The sequence below is a fragment of the Toxoplasma gondii genome, chromosome III (assembly GCF_000006565.2).
Source record: "Toxoplasma gondii ME49 chromosome III, whole genome shotgun sequence".
Lineage (NCBI taxonomy): Eukaryota > Apicomplexa > Conoidasida > Eucoccidiorida > Sarcocystidae > Toxoplasma > Toxoplasma gondii.
In genome coordinates this window covers 751,106-769,480 of record NC_031470.1, presented here as the reverse complement: position 1 = coordinate 769,480, position 18,375 = coordinate 751,106, and the positions used below count along the sequence as shown (strand labels likewise).

The window sequence follows — 18,375 nt, the reverse complement described above, 5'->3', positions numbered from 1 at the left end:
GTGGAACAGGTGCGCAATCGAAGGGCGGCAACCTCGTCCAAGTGGACTTGCCAGCCTTGGCCTCTATGTCACTCATCACTGAGACGGGTCGCACACCATGGGGAGCAGGATAACTCTGAGACGTTCCGCTTTTTTGCAACTTATTTCAGTCCATCCCACTGAGCCTGGACGACATCATTTCAATTAACTCTGTCACGTGGCACTTGAGGACCCTGTGAAGCATTGAAGGCTGCCAGCAATGAGATAGCTTCCGTTGTGGCTGAGTTGTCCGCAAGCGACTAGTTGCTCAGCTGACTCGCTGCAACAAGCGTGCCTCATGAACGAAGGCTACACCATGTCTTGCTCTATTAAATGCGTTTGAGTCACTGCCTGCTCCGGGCCTAGGCTACAGTGTGGATTACCGCCAGCCCGCCAGTTGCAAAATGCTGCCCCACGTCTGCATGCGGGTAGGCTAGTTTGTTGGAAGCTAGCGAATAGCATCGGGGCTTCTCATCTACCTTATCATGTTCATTTTAACGAACACTGCTACCGTTATCGTGTATCGCACATCTTCATCACTGGCTCAATATCAGGATACAGAATGCCACTTCTTGGCAAACTCTTACTTACGCAAACCTTGCTGTACAGGAGAGGCCGACACTTTGCAGAGGGCGGCGGTCCGGATCGCTTATGTTAAATTTCCTATGTTCGTGGGGGAGTCTCCGATCAGGTAGACTCTCTTAACCAAGTACAGGTGATGCGTGCGATTCAGGAGGACAACTTGGGATGCTGGCATTCTGAAACGCTTCCCTTGCGGAAGCACATAACAGGCACGGATGAGCAGGAGTTTCCATATGCAGGATGCTGCAGCACACCCGATGGAAGGCGTGGGCAGATCTTGAGATCGGAAGGTATAAAAATGATGGGGCACCTCTCATAGAAACTGCGCTCATCATCCGGTTTTACTAACACCTTTTTTACTACACCAGTAGACAAAAAACACGACTCTTCCGAAGACATTCAGACCTGAACTCACGTCCAGCCTCTAACGCCTCTGGTAACGTACACACTCTGGGTCGGTGTTCGGAAATAGCACACGGCAGCGTGCTATACCCAGCTAAAAGAGGCACCGTCGCATACATGTTGAGTTGCTATGAGAGGCAATTTTGCGTATCACACCTTCCGACTGGTACTCGGTTTTCGAGCTCGGCTGTGACCTCTTCACCAAAATGTGTTATCATCTAGCCAATCAAATCTAGTTTCACTGCTAACAGCAGCCGCTGAAGACCTTGACACTCCAGCGTTACCTCTACAAGCAAGCCCGACACGTTCAGGCGATTTTGATGTAACTTATGTCGTGGTGTATACGCAGACGAACAAGCGACAGCTGGACCGATACAGGTTGTCACGGTTCCCCCCCCCCCCCCGGGATGCGCAGAGGACGAACCAGCACTTCCTGCGGTGGTATTCTCCGTTTCACATAAGCTGCTCTACGTCTCTACAGAGATGCTTCGAGAGTGCCTAGACCTACTGACGCGGTCCTAAGTATTCACAGGCGGTTTCACCTGCAGAGGCTTCAACTGACCACAGCACATCACTACACACATGCTCATACACGTTGTGCACGCAAAAAATGAACTACTGTTGTGAAACGCCATGCCTGAGACAGGTGCAAACAAGCTTACAACTACAGTGAAATCCTCTTTTCTCCGTCAAAATATTACTTTAATTGAAGGAAACGTTGAACCACAGGGCAAGACGAAGTGACATTCCGCGTCGCGGATCCGTATCAGCAACGGATGTTTAATCGAACTCTACGAAGTCCCGTGGCGTGTTGTGCCAAGCCAAAGAGTGAAGCTTCCAGGGGCGACGACTGTTCGGTGGTCAGGAGATCCTCAGACAGCCGCCTCTTTTGAAAGGCATCTTCACTGAGGTTTCAGCATGCCGATCAGCGAACCTTCACTAGTTCGGGTTTCGGAGACTCCAGCGGCCTCGATGACTGTGGCACCCTCCGGAGTTGGCTGATTGGCGTTCTGAGGTACTACGTATGTCAGGAGCCAAGGGGTTTGGTTTTAGGGTGGTGTTAGAGATGAAAAAAGTATCGAAGCGCATCAGATGCGCCACATACACCAATCACAGCGTGAGCGGTGGTCAGAGAGCCTTCAGCTGCTCCTGTCCTGAACATCAAGGGAGATCACGGTACCGTTCCAACCGCCAGCTTCAGATTTATAACGTTTGCCTAAGACTTCACCTCTCAAATTTCTCCGATACACAGTGAGACTTCGCTGTTGTGGGAGACGACAACTACAGTCTTGCTTTCTGCCATGGTGAGGTACTCAAGGGCAGTTGGAAGACGTGTGGTGCGTGGCAGATAATGCCGGCCGCATGCAAGACAGAAGCACTAGCCAATCCTGCGGCTGGTTGTCCTGTCTCGCCGCCTACCAACCTCACATTAACGTCACTGTCTGTTGGAACTCTACGGTGGCATGGCACTGCATAACGCGCCAAGGCCATGATCTTAATGAAGTGTTGCGGCCACAGAAAACGTGGTTCGGCTGTTTCGTGTGTCGGGAAGCAGCTTCATTAACAGGTCAGAGCGCTGGGAGCTATAGCTTGTTCCCCCTTTGCGACAGCCAAGATTGGCGGTCCCCGACTAGCAGCCAGAGGAAGGCTGCTGTTGTGGCATCAGAAAAGATTTCAATTTTCGTGTCCACGTGCGTCTCCGTGTGACGTGAAACCAAATCGGAACCAGTCAGACATGCCAGCTGGACATCGTTGGTCCAAGAGGATACGCGCTGCAACGTATTCTTTCGGCGGTTGTCGCCTTTGCTTTGCGGTGGTGTATACGGAGTTTTCGGTATGCTTGAGCTAATAATGTTGCATTCACCCACCTCCACTTTTACGGCTCGACACTGGCATGTGGCCCTGTTGCGCTGTTTCATTGACTCGTGGACGTCATCGGCTTTGGACATGCCATTTTGGATCACAAAGTGGCTGGGCGAACGCCGTTCTGTTACAATTAAGTCGCGAGCACCAGCAACTATGGCGCGACAAAATAACGTGACAGTTGACTAAATCATCGCTCTTCTGCGTGTCCTGCGTTTGGCACGGAGGCACACAGAGCAACTTGCCGAGTGCTCCTGTTTAGGATGTCTTCGTTGTTGACAGCCTGTTTGTGCGCGACACTTGACTCTCTGCTTACTGGGCAGATCATTTCCCTACTACACACAGACATCATGATGAAGGAAGAAGCACCCGGGCCATCTCCGGCATTAGTTCCTTCTGCGGAGTTTGCCGAGGAGTTACAGACAAGTGGTTCATTCGACCGTGAAAAACAAGAGCAGCGGAACGTCACGCCTTTCCGCAAGGGGTCACCCTGGAACTTTTGGTCGAGTGCATTGTACCATTGCGGAGGTCGCAGAGCAAGAAAGGGGATTGTCATACTTGGGAGCTGCTTGGTTATGCTTGGGCTCAGTTCGTCTCTGAGTTGGAGTTGCACATATCCCTACATGTTTGCTTACCTTCAACATGCAGGCAGCACGTGGCAGTACAGGCATTGCGCGTGGGTGTCTGTCATGCAGCTGGCTGGGCTCCTGATGACTCTGCCGCTGGGCAGTATGCTTGAAACTCGGATTGGCCCTAGGTGGACCGTGTGTCTCGGCGCTCTCATTGGATTCAGTGGCTCTTTCGGTGTTTCGTTTGCCGTTGGTTCCTACTGGGCAATTTTGTTTTTGTATGGGTTAGTTCAGGGGATGGGAGCAGGCTTGCAAATGGCTCCGGCTTCTACCGTGCCCTTGCGGTGGCAGCCTGACAAGGTGAATCTTCTCCTGAATCTTCGTTGTACTGCCTTCATGCTCGGACCTTGCATTTTCATTCCGATGAATATTCTTGGGGCAGACTATTCATCCACGCCAACAACAATACATTCGGTATCAGGTATGGCTTTTTTGTTTTAGATGTACAACCGGATGAGAAACTACACTTCTGGTAATGTAGGAAGTGGCAGCCTTCGCGTATACAACCCTTATGTGGAGCATAGTGTCGAAACGACAAAGGGTAAAGCTCCCAAAGCGATGCAGTTGAGTTCCTAAGAGGTATCAAAAGACCGATGTTTCCAGGCACACTGGGAGGGTCTGACTACAAGAGCTTCCTGGTAGTTAGTGGTGCCATAGAATTGGAAGCATACTGAATCGTATAACATATGATTCTTGGCCACGTCAAAAGCCCGATACCACGACCCACCCACTTTAAGATACATTTGACACAGCTCTCCTTGTGCGGTAAACGCGTCGAACTTTGCTTCAACTGTGAAATCTGCCATCAGGCATCTTGCGCATTTCCTATGCGGACTTGTTACGCGTCGTCAGCGCGTAACATGTCCCGTGAAAGAATGCAAGGCGTTTTTCTCGACAGCGCCTAAACACCATACCTCCTGGAATACTGCGCACTTCATTGATTGGCAAATCTGAGGACGTGTAAACGATTGCCTTGTCTGAGCGCGTATTCTGCAGCACCGCAGGATATCCGCATCGACCCGATGTTGTGGAGTAATAGCAGCATCGCCGTTAAGAGAGTTCATTTGCTCGACCTCTGATCTGTTTATGACATTGTACCATCAGAATGAAAATGTAAACCGCTATACATTCATTTCCTCTTTATTGTTTGCTGCCTGTTTTGAATTCATAGATAGCATGAGATCGGATTCGGGCACAGTAACGGGACAGCAACAACTCGTGACTTCGCAGGCGTACCTTTCCTTTCCCTCATGGGGCCCGTCAATTCTCCAGGCGGTGGCGGGCGTTACGCTTGCACTTCAGCTTTGCGGTGGAGTTTTGCTCGATAATCCTCCATGGTGGGCTGATCTCGAGTGACTGAGTTCATGTGTTCGAGGTAGATAACGTGACATAGCCTCGTAGTCGATGTACAACCTCGGCCTCTCAGGCGGAGTCTTCCTCAGCCTTGGCCAACGCTCGGAAATTGTCACAAGGAAGATCAGCAAAAGATAGACAACCGTCTGTGCAGCGCAAGTGTTTGTCAAGCCCATACTGTATTTGGCCTGGTAATTTTGCTGCTCGTGAGTATTACCTCCGTCTGGTATGTAGAAGCTTTTTGAGTGTCGCGGCACCTTTACTGGTCCAGTTGACATTTGTAGCCGCAGAATATTCCCTTGTGACATCCTGCGAGCAGGACCCAAAGATGGCAGCGTCGACATGTCAACGAAGGACAGCTGGAGCGGAAACCTGCAAGTCCAGTGACACCTTCTGTGGAGACGTCCATTCATTCATGTGTAGCAGATTCATCGGACGTAAAGAAACCTGCCTCACAACATCAGCCACGCGCTGCAGTAACAAATCGTCTTTTGCCTGGGGAATCCATATCAGGCTTTGTCACGAGATGTAGTACTTTGCGGCAAGCGTACCTGGCCCACTTCATCGTGCCCTTCACGGTCTCAGACGTGTCTGGTATGACGAAGCGGTTGGACGAACTTTTCATACAAAAACGATCGGTCCCGTCATGGGCTCGCGGCTTGCACGGGATCAGCTTGTCCCTAGGGGAATCATTACGGACGACGCGATTCTTTTTTCTGTGCTTCGTTTCGTCCTGTCATTTCTTCTACTTTGTATCACTGTACACTTACTGGCACGTTGCCGCTGTCTCCTTCAGTATACCTCAATCTAAGCTACTGTTTCTTTCGATTATGTTATCCATATTCGCTGTTCTCTGCTGTCTGTATTGGGGAGAATATATCCGTGTATTTACAGTGGGGACCGGTTTGGTCATGACATCTTCCTTGTGTTGTGCGTCTTCATGGCTTTTCGGAATGGCAGCTAGTAGTAGTCAGGCTGCATTCACGATTGCAGTAGCTCTCTGCATATTTTCTGCAGTAGGGGTGGTCGCACTGGTGGCTCAAGGCGCCGCAACTGCGTTTGGTCCGCGGCCTCTGGGCTTCGTCTTGTACCTTCTTCAGTCCTGTGCCATGATCGGTGGTGCCGTTCTCTCTGGAGTTACAGCATTATTCTTCCTAGACGGCAGCCATTTGTCTTTCACCCGATTTGCCATTCTACCCGCAATCCTGCTGACTATCATTTCGTCTGCGCTAGTGGCCGTTAGATGTTTCTTTCGGGGGAAACTTACCTTGCTCGACGCACCTGTCCGCCGCCGCTGCACGGAAGTCGAAGCCGACGAAGATGGAGCAACTTCTCAGTCGCCGCGTATGCATCCTTTCCCGCGATATGGAATTCAGGAATTTCGAAGCAGCAGCGTGGTAGTGGTCTCATTTCCCCAAGCTGCATTTTGTGCTGGTGAAGCATGTTCGGCAGCAACACAGATAAGATGCTGCCCTGCACCAGGGAGTTACGAGGGTGGGCGTTGCAATCAACATCAGTGCTGTAAGGTCCGCCAGTGCGTTCTTCTGGACGCTGACTGATCTTTCTGCACGATGGAAGCAGTAGAGAGTGATGGTGTTCCGCGCATCTCATCATTTGCTGAGCTTCCATGACTGCCGCTGTGTGAACTGTGCAGACGATGAACGCATCGACTTGGAATCGTCCGACGACGCATATACCGACGATGAAACGCGTCCGCTTAACCTGGCGGCAGTTATACGGGAGTATCAGGAAAGTGCTCAGCGGAGGCACAGTGCCAAGACAGAAGAGACGATCTTGTCTGAAACAGAAGGCTATCATGATGCAGACAGCCCGTTGCAGTTTCCGGTCGGTGTTGATCCCGCTCACATATTTCCAGCTGAGGTAAGTATTCTCAAATCTCATGATGACCGTTTGAAGTGCCCATATGGTGGAAGTGGCGACCTGCGGCCTTAGACATTGTGAAAATCCACTAATTGTTGGTGACCTTTGGTACTATGGATGAATTACCACCTTGCTACGCAAATACACGCGTGTGTCAGCTCCAAACGGTGTATGCCGCACACAGTGGATATACGATGCGTACGACGAAGTGATTGCGTCTGAGATACCTCTGCAAATCACGCGAAAAGGCCTGCAATTGCCAGAACTGATAGTTACTATATATTGTACTATCCACCAATGAATGAATATCTACCGTCGCTTACGATGTAACACCTGTAACCGCGTTCCTGTGTTTGTGTTACTATCCTAGGAAGACTGGGATGAGGCTGAATTGAGTCTCTCTTCAGCGGAGGAGACTGATTCCGAGCCGGGTGGTTCAGATAAGTAGACTGGAGTGACTGTCCGCGATAAGGTCCCAGGAAGGACACTGCAGGAACAATAGGGAAATTTCAGACAAAATGCAGTTTGCTGAGACCCGGAAAAGCGGGAATGCTTATTGAACTGCCTCGCCAAACTCTCCGGATTATTGCAAGAACGGCTGCTACCCGCCAGTGCTGGAATATGTTGCGATCCCCCGATGTCCCACTCCGTAGCCTTCTTACATTTCTGGAGCTGAAACAACGTCGTGGGCCACAGCGCGTATGCTTGTCCATCGGAATTGCCTTTGTCAATGAAGGCAGCACATAGTCTTTTCACGTTTGGATCTAGCAGGTGCTTTCAAGAAGAAAGAAACCAGACACAACCGGCGCCCGAAATACCACTATAGTATAGCAGCAACGTAACAGAATACTGTTTCCGGCCCATTCGTTCGGTTTGAGATGTTCTTGCAGGAGCTCTGAGATCAGGGAACCTGGTCACCTACCGTCCGCTGGTGGTTTGTAGAATGTACTCCGAGAATAGCCTCCGCATTTGCCGTCCACTCTTTATAGAGGGCATCCTGATTGTAAAAATATTTTGTGTATCACTGCTGCCGCGTAGTCATTCAGCACACTTTCATAGTGAGCGGCGTTTGGCGGAGGATGGCTGGATAGCTGTGAATAGCACGCTGCAGATTTCCTACTGTGTAAGTATTAAGACAAAATGTAGGAACCATTATTCGCGATACAACCTGGGCACTATCAATGAGATACAATAGATAGTGGCATCATGCAGAAGGCTGTGAAACCAGGTTCAGTAGTGTAGCGTTGCCACTTCAGGGGCATATATAAATATGGCCGGGCATGCTTCAGCATCCCTCGTCCCACTGAATGCCACAAGGAAATCCGAACGTCTTTCACGATCATTTATTTTTGGACGTAAAATAAAGGCAGCAGTAGGGAATTCGTCGTGTCGCGAACCGCTTTCACATGTACGAATGCCACATTGCCACAGCAAGAGCGCATGTGGCTGCCTTCAAAAGGCAACCTATCGGTGGCGGGTATTCTGGTGCTATAGCTATCAAAAAACCGGCTCTGTGGACGGCCGTGAAGCCTCCCGCTGTCACCCGCTGGATGTAACAGCACAGGCCACGAATGTCGTTCTTTATTTGCAAAGGGTCGAACGTGTGTCCAGCTGGAAACGTTTTGTGCAAGTTCGACATTTCGATACATTATTCGCGCGTTGTCGAATAACGGGCAACATTCCTGTGGCATTTCAGTATGTCATGAGTGGGATAAATTTACGAAGCCTGATATATTGCTAGGCTAATTCTACTGAGACACGAGTCCTTGAACAAGTCTCCACAGTGCGCAACAGGGCCCCATGTTCCTGCTTCCCTGTGTCTCCCCTGTCTCAAAATTGGACACCGGGTGTCGTCAAGTGTCCCCAGACAACGCAAAACATAATGACCCTTGTTCTTGGTTTACTGTGTTTTATAATATTTTTGTTTTAGATCGTGTGGCATTTTTGAGGAGCAGAGTGAAAGCCATGCTTGTCACTTTTGAGGTTAGTCGCATTCGTGTATGAACGCAGCCTTGCAGGGGGAGACGGGTCAAATTCCACTCGTTGAATAGATGCGAAAAGCAGCTCCAAAGCTGAGAGCGGCTTCATTCAGTAAACGGAATCAAGGAAGCAAGGAGAGTTCATAAACATCTCGAGGTCAAAATGGGGGCACACACATCCACTCCGAGATCGTACCACAAGGATGGCGGAGGCAAATTGGCGATCCTCTGTATTAGTTTCTTTGGTACAGTGTGTGCACAGCCTTGGGGTAAGATGTGTGTCCCGCACGTTGTACTCTGTCATGTGAAGAAATCTGCTCCGTGAATGCCCGTGAACAGAGTTTGAGTGTTTGTAATACGGGAAGCACAAGCGCATATAGGGAACCGGAGAACTCTGAATGCGTTACGTCTGGCCACGGGGCGGTTACAACTGAGACTCACGGCTTAATTCCTGCAACATTAGCAGGTAGCGGTGTCAGCAACCGTATTCAATGGTCTAATGAATGAAATCTGCAGCTTCAGGTTATTATTGGTCACTGCACCTCAATTTCTCCTGCAACCGATCGTCCATGAGATTCACTCACGTTTGCTCACAGAAATTAATCTGCATCCTTTTTCCGGTGTTATGATTGAAGGGACAACGCAAGACGTTAATATTATACCAAATATCTTCGAGAAGAAGGCACCAACTGTCAAATCGGTTATCGACTCGCCTGAAAAGTTCGACTACATCGTTGTTGGCTGCGGTGCTGCTGGTTGTCCTGTTGCTGGATACTTGGCGAATCAAGGTAACATAGAACGCACAGCACACACAATAACACAACAACCAACCTGGGGGTGTCTGGATATTTTCTCCCGTGCTTCCCAATCTATGCGAGTTTAGCTGAATGTGAAGAAACTGTCCCCGTCGTTCCGGTTCCGGTTTCAGGCAACAGTGTCCTCCTTATTGAACGCGGGCCAGTTAGATCTCACGATGACACGCCAAATGCTGTGAGCACGCATGGAGCAGGTGAGCCTAGTAACAAATGCATCATATTCCATTCTCAAGAATCGTTTAGGAGAAGGCACTTGGAGTTTCACTCTCATGAATCGTCTAGGTAACCGAGGTTTGAGAATCGCATTCTTGTTGCTTTGGAGGCTACTTATATTAGCGGCTTCTTTCACTGCCTCATACTAAAGAGGAACCAAGTTGCCGACTGATTGCCCCACTTTTTACTTCCTTAAGAGCGACTGTATATCCGACTGTCACACCGAGCAGGAATGGGCATAGCTGATCCGAGTATCAGCCAACCTATTTCGACAAGAAACGGCGTTATCACTCACGTTGGCGCCGTCATGGGCGGAGGCACCTCCATCAGCCTGGGAATTTATATAGAAGAACCCTGGTCGTTTTTTGAGTACCTAAACCGCGTCTACGACGCAGGCTGGGAGGAAAGCCTATTTCGCAAGGTACGGGAAGCTTCGTGGAAAACCCCAATTTGATGGAGGTCCTGGGTTGTGGTGGTAGCCGTCCCTGTTCTGACATGTCTTCGGGTTGGAAGAACGACAAAGAAAACTGACGCCACTCTCTGGTATAGTCGTCGATCCTAACTACGTGCTGGTTGGTAATCATGACAATTGAACCTGTCACTTCATAGGGCGCCGACACTGGCACCGCATTTCTTTCTGCATATGCTGCTTTTTTGGGGATTGCTCGTTGAGCCTTCAGGCGCATAAAGAAGTTCAGAAAATTTTCGGCGATGACGTTGGCCAGTATGTGACACCAAATGACACACGTTTTGGTCCCGCTGTCGGTGAGGCACTTTGGCGCCAGGGATACGAACCCCTAGGGGGACGTCTGCCCGCCCAGGCGTCTCCAGGAATCAAGGTGAGTTCCGAATAATGGCTCATTGGAAGCCGATAAATGCCGTGTCAGGGAGGCATAATGAAATGGAATTATGTGCACCTGTTTGTGCAGTACCCATTCGGACCTAGGTGGTTGGTAGGACTGGGCACTCAAGTGACAAACACCTCGCAGAACTGTAATGGAAGCCCCTCTACAGCTTGTTGATTCAATTGTGCAATAAGGTGGTGTCTCCTCAACAGATGGGCTATCAATGGAGCTCTTTTACGCAGTTCAGCAACAAGGACGGGTTTCGAATGGCGTCAGATTTTTTCGTATCCAGAGGTTACCTTAAAAAGGGCTTTCGGAAGAACTTGACTGTCAGGACGAACAACTTTGTGGAAGTAAGTCTTATCCCTCTGCCTGCTTGAAGCATTTTTGCCCGAGGCACCGACATGCGATGGCAATTTGCCAGAAGGCGAACACCGCGGAACACCTGAATTTGGACAGTCGCTTAATCGTCGTGTAATTTACATGGTCCTATGCTATTTGGTCGACAGCGAGTAGAGTGGGAGAGGGACGCGAACGGACCAATAGCCAGATGCGTGATCTACCACAAAACCACACCCAAGGATACAAGAGGACATGGGAACCTAGTCCGCGTTCCCCACGCTTCAAGCAGCTCAAGTAGGCATTTTAGTTTCCCCACAACACTTTTAAAAACATTGGGGAGAGTGCTTCCTCAGACTGTGCTTGATAGGATTATGCATTATTCATTAAGGGAAAGGGGATGATCAGTGCTTTCGGGGATCAGTTGCTCAAAAGCTGAACGCATCAGTGTATCGCAAAAGTGGCTACAACAACGTCCCGTGTGATTAGTTTCGAACGAAAGACATATATAGGGTTGCACGCACTCTGTGGTAAATCGAATCAAACGACGGTGCTTGTACAACCACATTCAACGCCAACAATAGAACCATACATACTGCGATGCGGACGAATATTGGGGACAACCAGGCAGTGCATGGGCGACTGAGGAATACGAACCGAACGCTGTTCCGTCCCCCTGGCGCCTTTCTGCAGGATTTGGTGAATGGGTTGGAACGCTGTTCGACGCTACATCATATGCCGTCGATGCCACTGAGTTGCTGCCGGGAGCGACGCTGCATCCCACTGACAGGACCACGTGGCGGCGGGCGTGCATAAAAGATACCGACAAAAGCCGAATCATTATAAGCGCCGGTGCCATACAAACTGCTGCGCTCCTGTATCGTTCAGGTAAGTCATGGATCAATGCTCCACGAACAAGCTACCATACCGAAAAGGTCAAGAAAACAGAAGGCTGCCTCGCCGCCAATGTCGGTATATCTCCTGCAGTAGGTCTGTGGATGACCAGGTATTGTGGAGATTAGAGGAGCGTCCATCTCCTCACTGAGTTTCTGGCTCTTCCTATTGTATCAGGTGTTGGCCCCTTACCCCAGATTCGTCAGATCAAAGCGCGTCCTGTTTTGGAGATTCCAACCCTCGGTACGTTCATCCCAGGTCGTAGAAAAGTCCTGTGCACAGTGTGGATGAAGTTGTCTGCTTGTGTGTTTGAGCAGTCGTGTTCTTAGCCGAATGGAACTAACACTGGAATCAGACACGAAAACCTCAATTAACTGCGAGTGCCTACGCAGTCGCAAGCGATACGGACCTTGATATTGGTTGTAGTAATACATGGAGCAGTGGTCGAGGATAAACCACCTGTGCTAACTCAGCATCAGACTCCCTGGTCATTCAGTGAATTGAGATTCATTTTTGTACGCTCTCCCTGACATGGAAATACGCGAAATGTTCTCGTGGATTCTGAAGAATTCATCTGTCGGGCCATACCGTTTATTGAGTGCTCACATTGCTACCAATTGGTTCAGAGATGCTCTGCAGAGATTGGTTACGTCGAGAAGCTACTTGAATGACTCGATGTTAGCGTAAATCTCTCTTGGGGGAACGACGCGTCCGTCTCCTGTCGCCCGATCAGTGGCCGGCAGCCGAGCCCAACGCGTTCTCGTGTCGCCTCTGTTGTGCTGCCTGTTCTTAGGCCAGGAATTTATTGATCGTGTATTTGTGACACTTAACCTCTTCCAGAAGCATTTCCCTGATAAAATAGAGCCGGTCCCTTTGAAACCCGTACGGAAATTGGCTACGGACGGAGACAAACCAGATCTCACAAAGTGGGGAATCAACAGCAGGCAGAGAGAGAAAAAGAGATTGATTCGGGAGAAACGAAAACAAGACACCACTACCACAAGCCATCAAAGTCTAAAACAAATGTCTTCGGACAGTGGCGGTCGCCGCTCCAGATTGAATAAAGACAACCATCTCATCGTCGGACTCGAACTCCGCGACTCCGACGATGATGTACAAATTCGGGAAGGTGACTCTACCGAAGTAGATTCAGACCACCACGAAGAAACTGCCGACAATGACAGGGGAAGGGGCCGTGCGGTGAATTTTCTTTATCCCGCTCCCCCAGAACAGGTTGCACCTCATCTGACTGGAACGTTGAAGGATCATTTATTCCCCTGGTTCGGCGAACTGGAACCTACCAGGGTTTGCCAGGCTACGGGCATTCGGCTCGTCGGCCCTACTTGCCCTCGAAATCCAAGTGAACTGCGGCCTTCTCCACAGGCAGAGCCATTTTTGTAGGCTGCGACACCTAATTTCCAAAAAGGCGCATCGGCAGTCTATGATACAAGACACTACTTCGTACGGCAGCAGAATATGGCATGTGCTTCCGAGATGCTTTAAACATCGGCCTTTCCGTTTCATTTGCACGTTGGCGTGGACCGTAACCGTGCATCTCTACCGGTCAACGATTGGCTCAGCAATGTGACATGCTAGCATGTGGCCTATTTCGCGCATTGCAGCATTTGATGCCACGCTACAACGGGTAACTGACGTACGTTCTCTTTCTCGAACAATCCAGTTCTTTTTCTTAGAAAGAGGTGTTCGTTCAATGATAATCTGCTACATACCACGCGTAGGATTGGGCACACTTTTTCTTGCTACCATTTCTCCTCGGTGCATATCGTGCAGGTTGCAGTCTCCAACGATCACGTGTTCGGCCGTCCCCATAGGCCAAGTCAGCGGCGCCAGAGTTGCTGAGGGTGTGATTTACGCAACGAGATTTATTTTACCTCCACTGTATCGCAGCGACCCTGTGGCAGATGCTCTGTTCGAGACGCTTCAAGCCTGTTCCGAACATCGAGAGCCTTTTGGCATCGCACTGCTGAAGCCACTCTGTGCAGTTGCATACCCAATTATCAAGTGCTTCCGGTGAGTTGACATGCTTCTTTCAATGATTTCTTTTCATGCCAGGAAGAATCGTACCTCGTAGCGTAGGGATATCCAACAATTTGAGACGACGTATCGCTGAACTGGCAGCTCCTTAGTTCCATTCTCCGCTGCAGGCAAGTGTACGCGAAATTCTACTATACCGCCCAACCAAAATCACGAGGAACAGTCCGTCTGTCAGAAGACGGGAAACTCGAAGTCAACAGCAACCACCTGCAACACGAAGAGGATCTTTTCGATGCTGTTCGTGGCGTCTCAACTTTACTACACATGGCAAATCAAAACACCTACAAGTACGTCGCCTCCAGCTCGAGCTTGGAGCCCGTGCCATAGCATCTATTGGTGTGATTCGCTATTCGATGTTTACCTTACTCACCGGCTGAACACTTGCAGCGCCTGCACAAGCTACGGTGGTAGTATGGTTGAGATGTCTCCACTACGGTGTAGCACACGTTTCATTCGGTAACTTCGACTGCGGTGGTCTCACTTCCCCTCATACATCCAAAGAGCGATCGTAAAGGTTGCACCAGGCAGCCGAACGCCCCCGTTGAATAACAATGCTGCCAAAAGGTGCAGTGATACAGGCGATCTGCAGGGCCAGTCTTTTTGTGTCACTGTTTCGAAGCGTCGTTGTTCCGGTGGTGCCGTGGTGGCTTTCAGCAATGGGGTATCGTTCCTCTGCCTTGCAGGAAAGTCGTGCAGGACAACACTGCGTTGTCGTGTCCTGCGACAATTCTAAATGGCCTTCTGGACCTCATGACTACAATAGGGAGCACATCAACTGTCTTCTTGACCAAACCAACGAACTTCTACTTGGTAGGGATTTCTCCCGAAAACGCATTCGGGACGCGGGAAGTCTGCACCAGAGCGCGACTTTAGTACCGAAAGGTGTGATGTGTGGCGGCACGGCAATGATCGGTGTTTGAACCCTAAAAATCGATAGAATCCAGTGATCGCCTTGCAGGAGAGCACGCGTACCAGAAGAATCCGTGCGGATAATTTGACGTGACAATGCTCTCAGCCAGCCTTAGTCTCCACATTATTATACAAGGGCACTTTCCCGTTTCTTTGGCTTTCGTTAGAGTAGCGATTGTATAGCAACTGACGGGTTGATCGGTTAGAGGCCAAATCTAAAAACACTCGAGAACCCGAGAGAGATGGAACTGACTAAATAGTTGTTGTTGTTGCGTGCAGATGGTTGCGGAAGTTCTCATGTCAGTTCCCACTCGTGTGAGGCCTTGCATTTTAGACTGCCGTAGACACAGCCTCGCGATGTGCCTGTGATCATCGAGCAAAAGACGTAGGCCTTCTATTCCTTTAATTAGGCACGTTGCCAGAGATAGTTCCATCATCGAGTTCCAACTAAGCGAACTAATAGTAAAACACGTTCTTTCCGTCTTCCATGGAAACATAGTGACACTACTCGTACCGGGTTCCTACTGCAACCATACCCTTGAATTCATCCCTGCAGCGAACGCTAATCGTCTTTTCAGATACAAAACCACCTTCAAGACCTCATCCCTCCGAAACACAGACGGCTCCGGCGGATTGTCAAACTCGATGGGCGAGTTAAGCCACGAAAACTTCAAGGAGTCCACGCTGACGGGGATACCCAAACTGAAGGTATATAAACTTCACTTATCTAATGCCTCAGCAGAAACTTCTCCTCCGACTAGTCAACCCCCGTAAAAGCGTTTCCATACTAAGCAAGACAGAGGTCACCATGGATCGTGGAAACAGCAGTTCCTTGTGTGGTTGCGGCATCTGTGCAATTTGCATTTGCTCAGGTTCCGCATACGAGTTCGAAGATTACAGCGACCACGTGTTGGACGGGCTCGACCTCGAAACTATGGACGCTGTTGGCATAAAAAAACGTCTAGAAGAAGTCCGTCTACAATGTTGTGGTAATAGGCGCTTTAGTCACTTTGCAACTGTGCCTGCTTTGGGCAACATACTGAATTGCTCAGGATGCCACTCCCACGAGACGGCAGTAGCGGAGGCTACGATGAGACGCGCGGAGAGTGAAAATCACTGTCAGACTGCTTGTGAGTCCAGCGGAGGAACGAGGGACAGCGGAACGAACCATGGTTTGTCTTCGGGGAGCACATTTCACCGTCGAACGCACCGCTGTGGTCACTGTGTGCAGATAGGCTTCGACTTTGATTCCTACGTTAAACACCTGAAGGCGCAGTCTGAGGCGAACAACTCAAATGAGGCCACAGAGGTTTTCTTGGGTTGCGATCCACAGCCAGAATCAGCGACACACAATTTTACGAGAAATTCTACCGTTCCTTGTTCCGCTCCTACGGCCACTGAGCAGCAGCATTCCGTTGCCCGTAATGCCGAAGAAACAGTGGCGCTACGGCAGGCGGTGGAGGAGTGCAGAGAAGACTGCTCGTCGATGGGAGGCGACGCGCCTGAGCCTTTTTGCCCTGCAGCTGATGTGTGCTGCTCTGTGTTTGGCAATTCCAAATGTCTCAGCACGGCAGCAGAGAGGCGAGAAAAGATGAGCGCCTTGCTAAATGAGGCTACCCATTCCAAGATAGCCAGACAATATTTGCCAGAGATCCCTTTTCCAGGCCAGCCCGGAACACAGGCCTCAGGCATGCAATGGGCTGCATCTTATCCTCCTCTTTTACCTAGTGAGTTTTGTCGCCATTACCACTCTCCATCTTCCTACGTCTGACGAATCAGAGTTCGTCCGTCAACCGCCCATGCCATGCTGCAACGACTTAATGACGAATTCCCCTCGTTTTACATCATCGCCGATATCGATAATTTAAACAACGTTCCAATACAGTGTTTTCACAAAGAAGTGTGAAGGCGCAGTCGCCTGTGGCACCTCTCTTCCGATGTCGCAAGACTGTTATGCAGCACCCCTCAGTGCAATACTTTATCGACTCATGGGATCGTCAACTATGACCACTGAAACGCTTGGTTTCTGTCTGTGTTCCACATTTCCGTGGCGTGATACACAGATCCACGAGACGCCAAGGCCGTTGCAAAATATGCGCTCTCCTATATGTCAAGTATATGGCACCACGCAAATACGGTTCCGATGGGGAAGATTGTCGACAAGAATTTCGACCTCATTGGGGCTAAACGACTTTCCGTAATCGACAGCTCCGTGTTGAACGAACTCCCCAGGATGAATCCCACAGCAACAATGCTGATGCTTGGCATGTAAGCAAGCAGCTGATGCAGATTCGCGTATTGGCGTATTGATGTGCGCATGCGTAGCAAGGAATTTGTATTTCCTGTCGTGAAATAGGACGGGGAATAAAGTAGCTCTTTCAGACTTGTAAAACCTCATCGGCAACTTGTCGACTGTATTTGCTTCCCAATGACTTCCGTATGCTACCACATTTGTGATTATTATTTTCTTTCCAGATACGGTGGAATGGTGAAGCAGAGGCAACGAATGGCGAGCTGAAGCTCCCTGCCGTCTCCCGCATGCGACAACTCTGTCTCTCACCAATTTGAGGCAGTTTCTTGTTCTTTACCTGTTTGCCGTCTTTGAAAAAAAACGCAGCATTGCGAAACATGCTCGTCCCGTTTGCTTTGCCCGATACCACAACTCCTGGCGCTGCTTGGTGTTGTGTGTGCCTCTTTGGCGTATTTTGAGGAATGGATGCACAGCACTAATTTTATGTCAGATGATGTCACAATGCCCTGTGGCAACAGTCCAGTGCGCCCGCTGTCATTACCCAGGATTTTCGAATTCAGCATGCCACAATTGGTGTACGGCTTTTTTCTCATCAGAGACAGAGCTCGGGCAAGGCAAGTCGAAGCTCAGCTTGGCCCGCTGCTCAATATGTTTCGTTTCATGCAGAATTTCGCGGCATCGTCTGGCCTGTCAATATTTCGTATGGAAGGGCCTAGCTCTGCTACTATTCACACGAGATATCATTCAAATGAAACGTCCACTATAAGGAGTGTTTAGTGATCCTAACTCTGTTGACGCCTAAAGCGTGCCCCTACGGAATCTTGCCAGCGTGGGAACTCCCACCCACCATGGCCGGCCATTAATTTCGTGCCACTGAACTCGTATGATCTACGTAACAAGAGCCAGACACACATACTTGTCCTTCGACTCGGACACGAGATAAAATAGTTTTGTCTGCCACAGTAAAGTGTACGAATCGGAAGTCAGAAGGACATACATCATGATGATCACGTTGCCATCAAACCGTAAGCGAGTGTTACGTGGCACATGATTGCTTCCTTTGGATGGGGTCGTTCACGTGTGACCTTATCGCGCCGCCTTCGCACGTTGGAGTTTTGAAACATGCTTACTGCCAGCTGTTGCGTGTATCTGACGGTCTTGACAACTCAGAACAAACTGGCGGGCACATATCCATTAAGAAGACTCACACAGAAACGAATACGAGACTAGGAGCGGTTGAGCACATTCTTGCGATGTTACGGAGAATAACATGCCATAAGTCAACGAAGCGCGGCTGAACCGTGACGCCAGCGCGGACACGTTTATTGAAAACTATCCGACATTCCA

General features: G+C 49.8%; 2 protein-coding genes across 2 annotated transcripts; both read left to right on the top strand.

The window, feature by feature from the left end:
- The first annotated feature begins 2,447 nt into the window (after positions 1-2,447).
- Positions 2,448-7,492, top strand: TGME49_253130 (transporter, major facilitator family protein). Its single transcript, XM_018780998.1, has 5 exons — positions 2,448-3,915; positions 4,666-4,831; positions 5,167-6,191; positions 6,502-6,728; positions 7,099-7,492. Exons 1-5 carry the CDS (start codon positions 3,129-3,131, stop codon positions 7,174-7,176), a joined length of 2,283 nt encoding a protein of 760 aa, XP_018638192.1. The 5' UTR covers positions 2,448-3,128; the 3' UTR covers positions 7,177-7,492.
- Positions 7,493-9,332: 1,840 nt separating this feature from the next.
- On the top strand, positions 9,333-17,465 carry TGME49_253120 (mandelonitrile lyase, putative; the record flags this gene model as incomplete). Its single annotated transcript, XM_018780997.1, has 15 exons — positions 9,333-9,495; positions 9,636-9,716; positions 9,966-10,156; positions 10,416-10,574; positions 10,823-10,933; positions 11,090-11,216; positions 11,808-11,891; positions 13,646-13,844; positions 13,979-14,155; positions 14,552-14,678; positions 15,356-15,485; positions 15,650-15,747; positions 16,009-16,504; positions 16,841-17,045; positions 17,253-17,465. The coding sequence occupies 15 exons, from the start codon at positions 9,333-9,335 to the stop codon at positions 17,293-17,295; spliced, it is 2,391 nt and encodes a 796-aa protein (XP_018638193.1). The 3' UTR covers positions 17,296-17,465.
- Between the last annotated feature and the right edge of the window lie 910 nt (positions 17,466-18,375).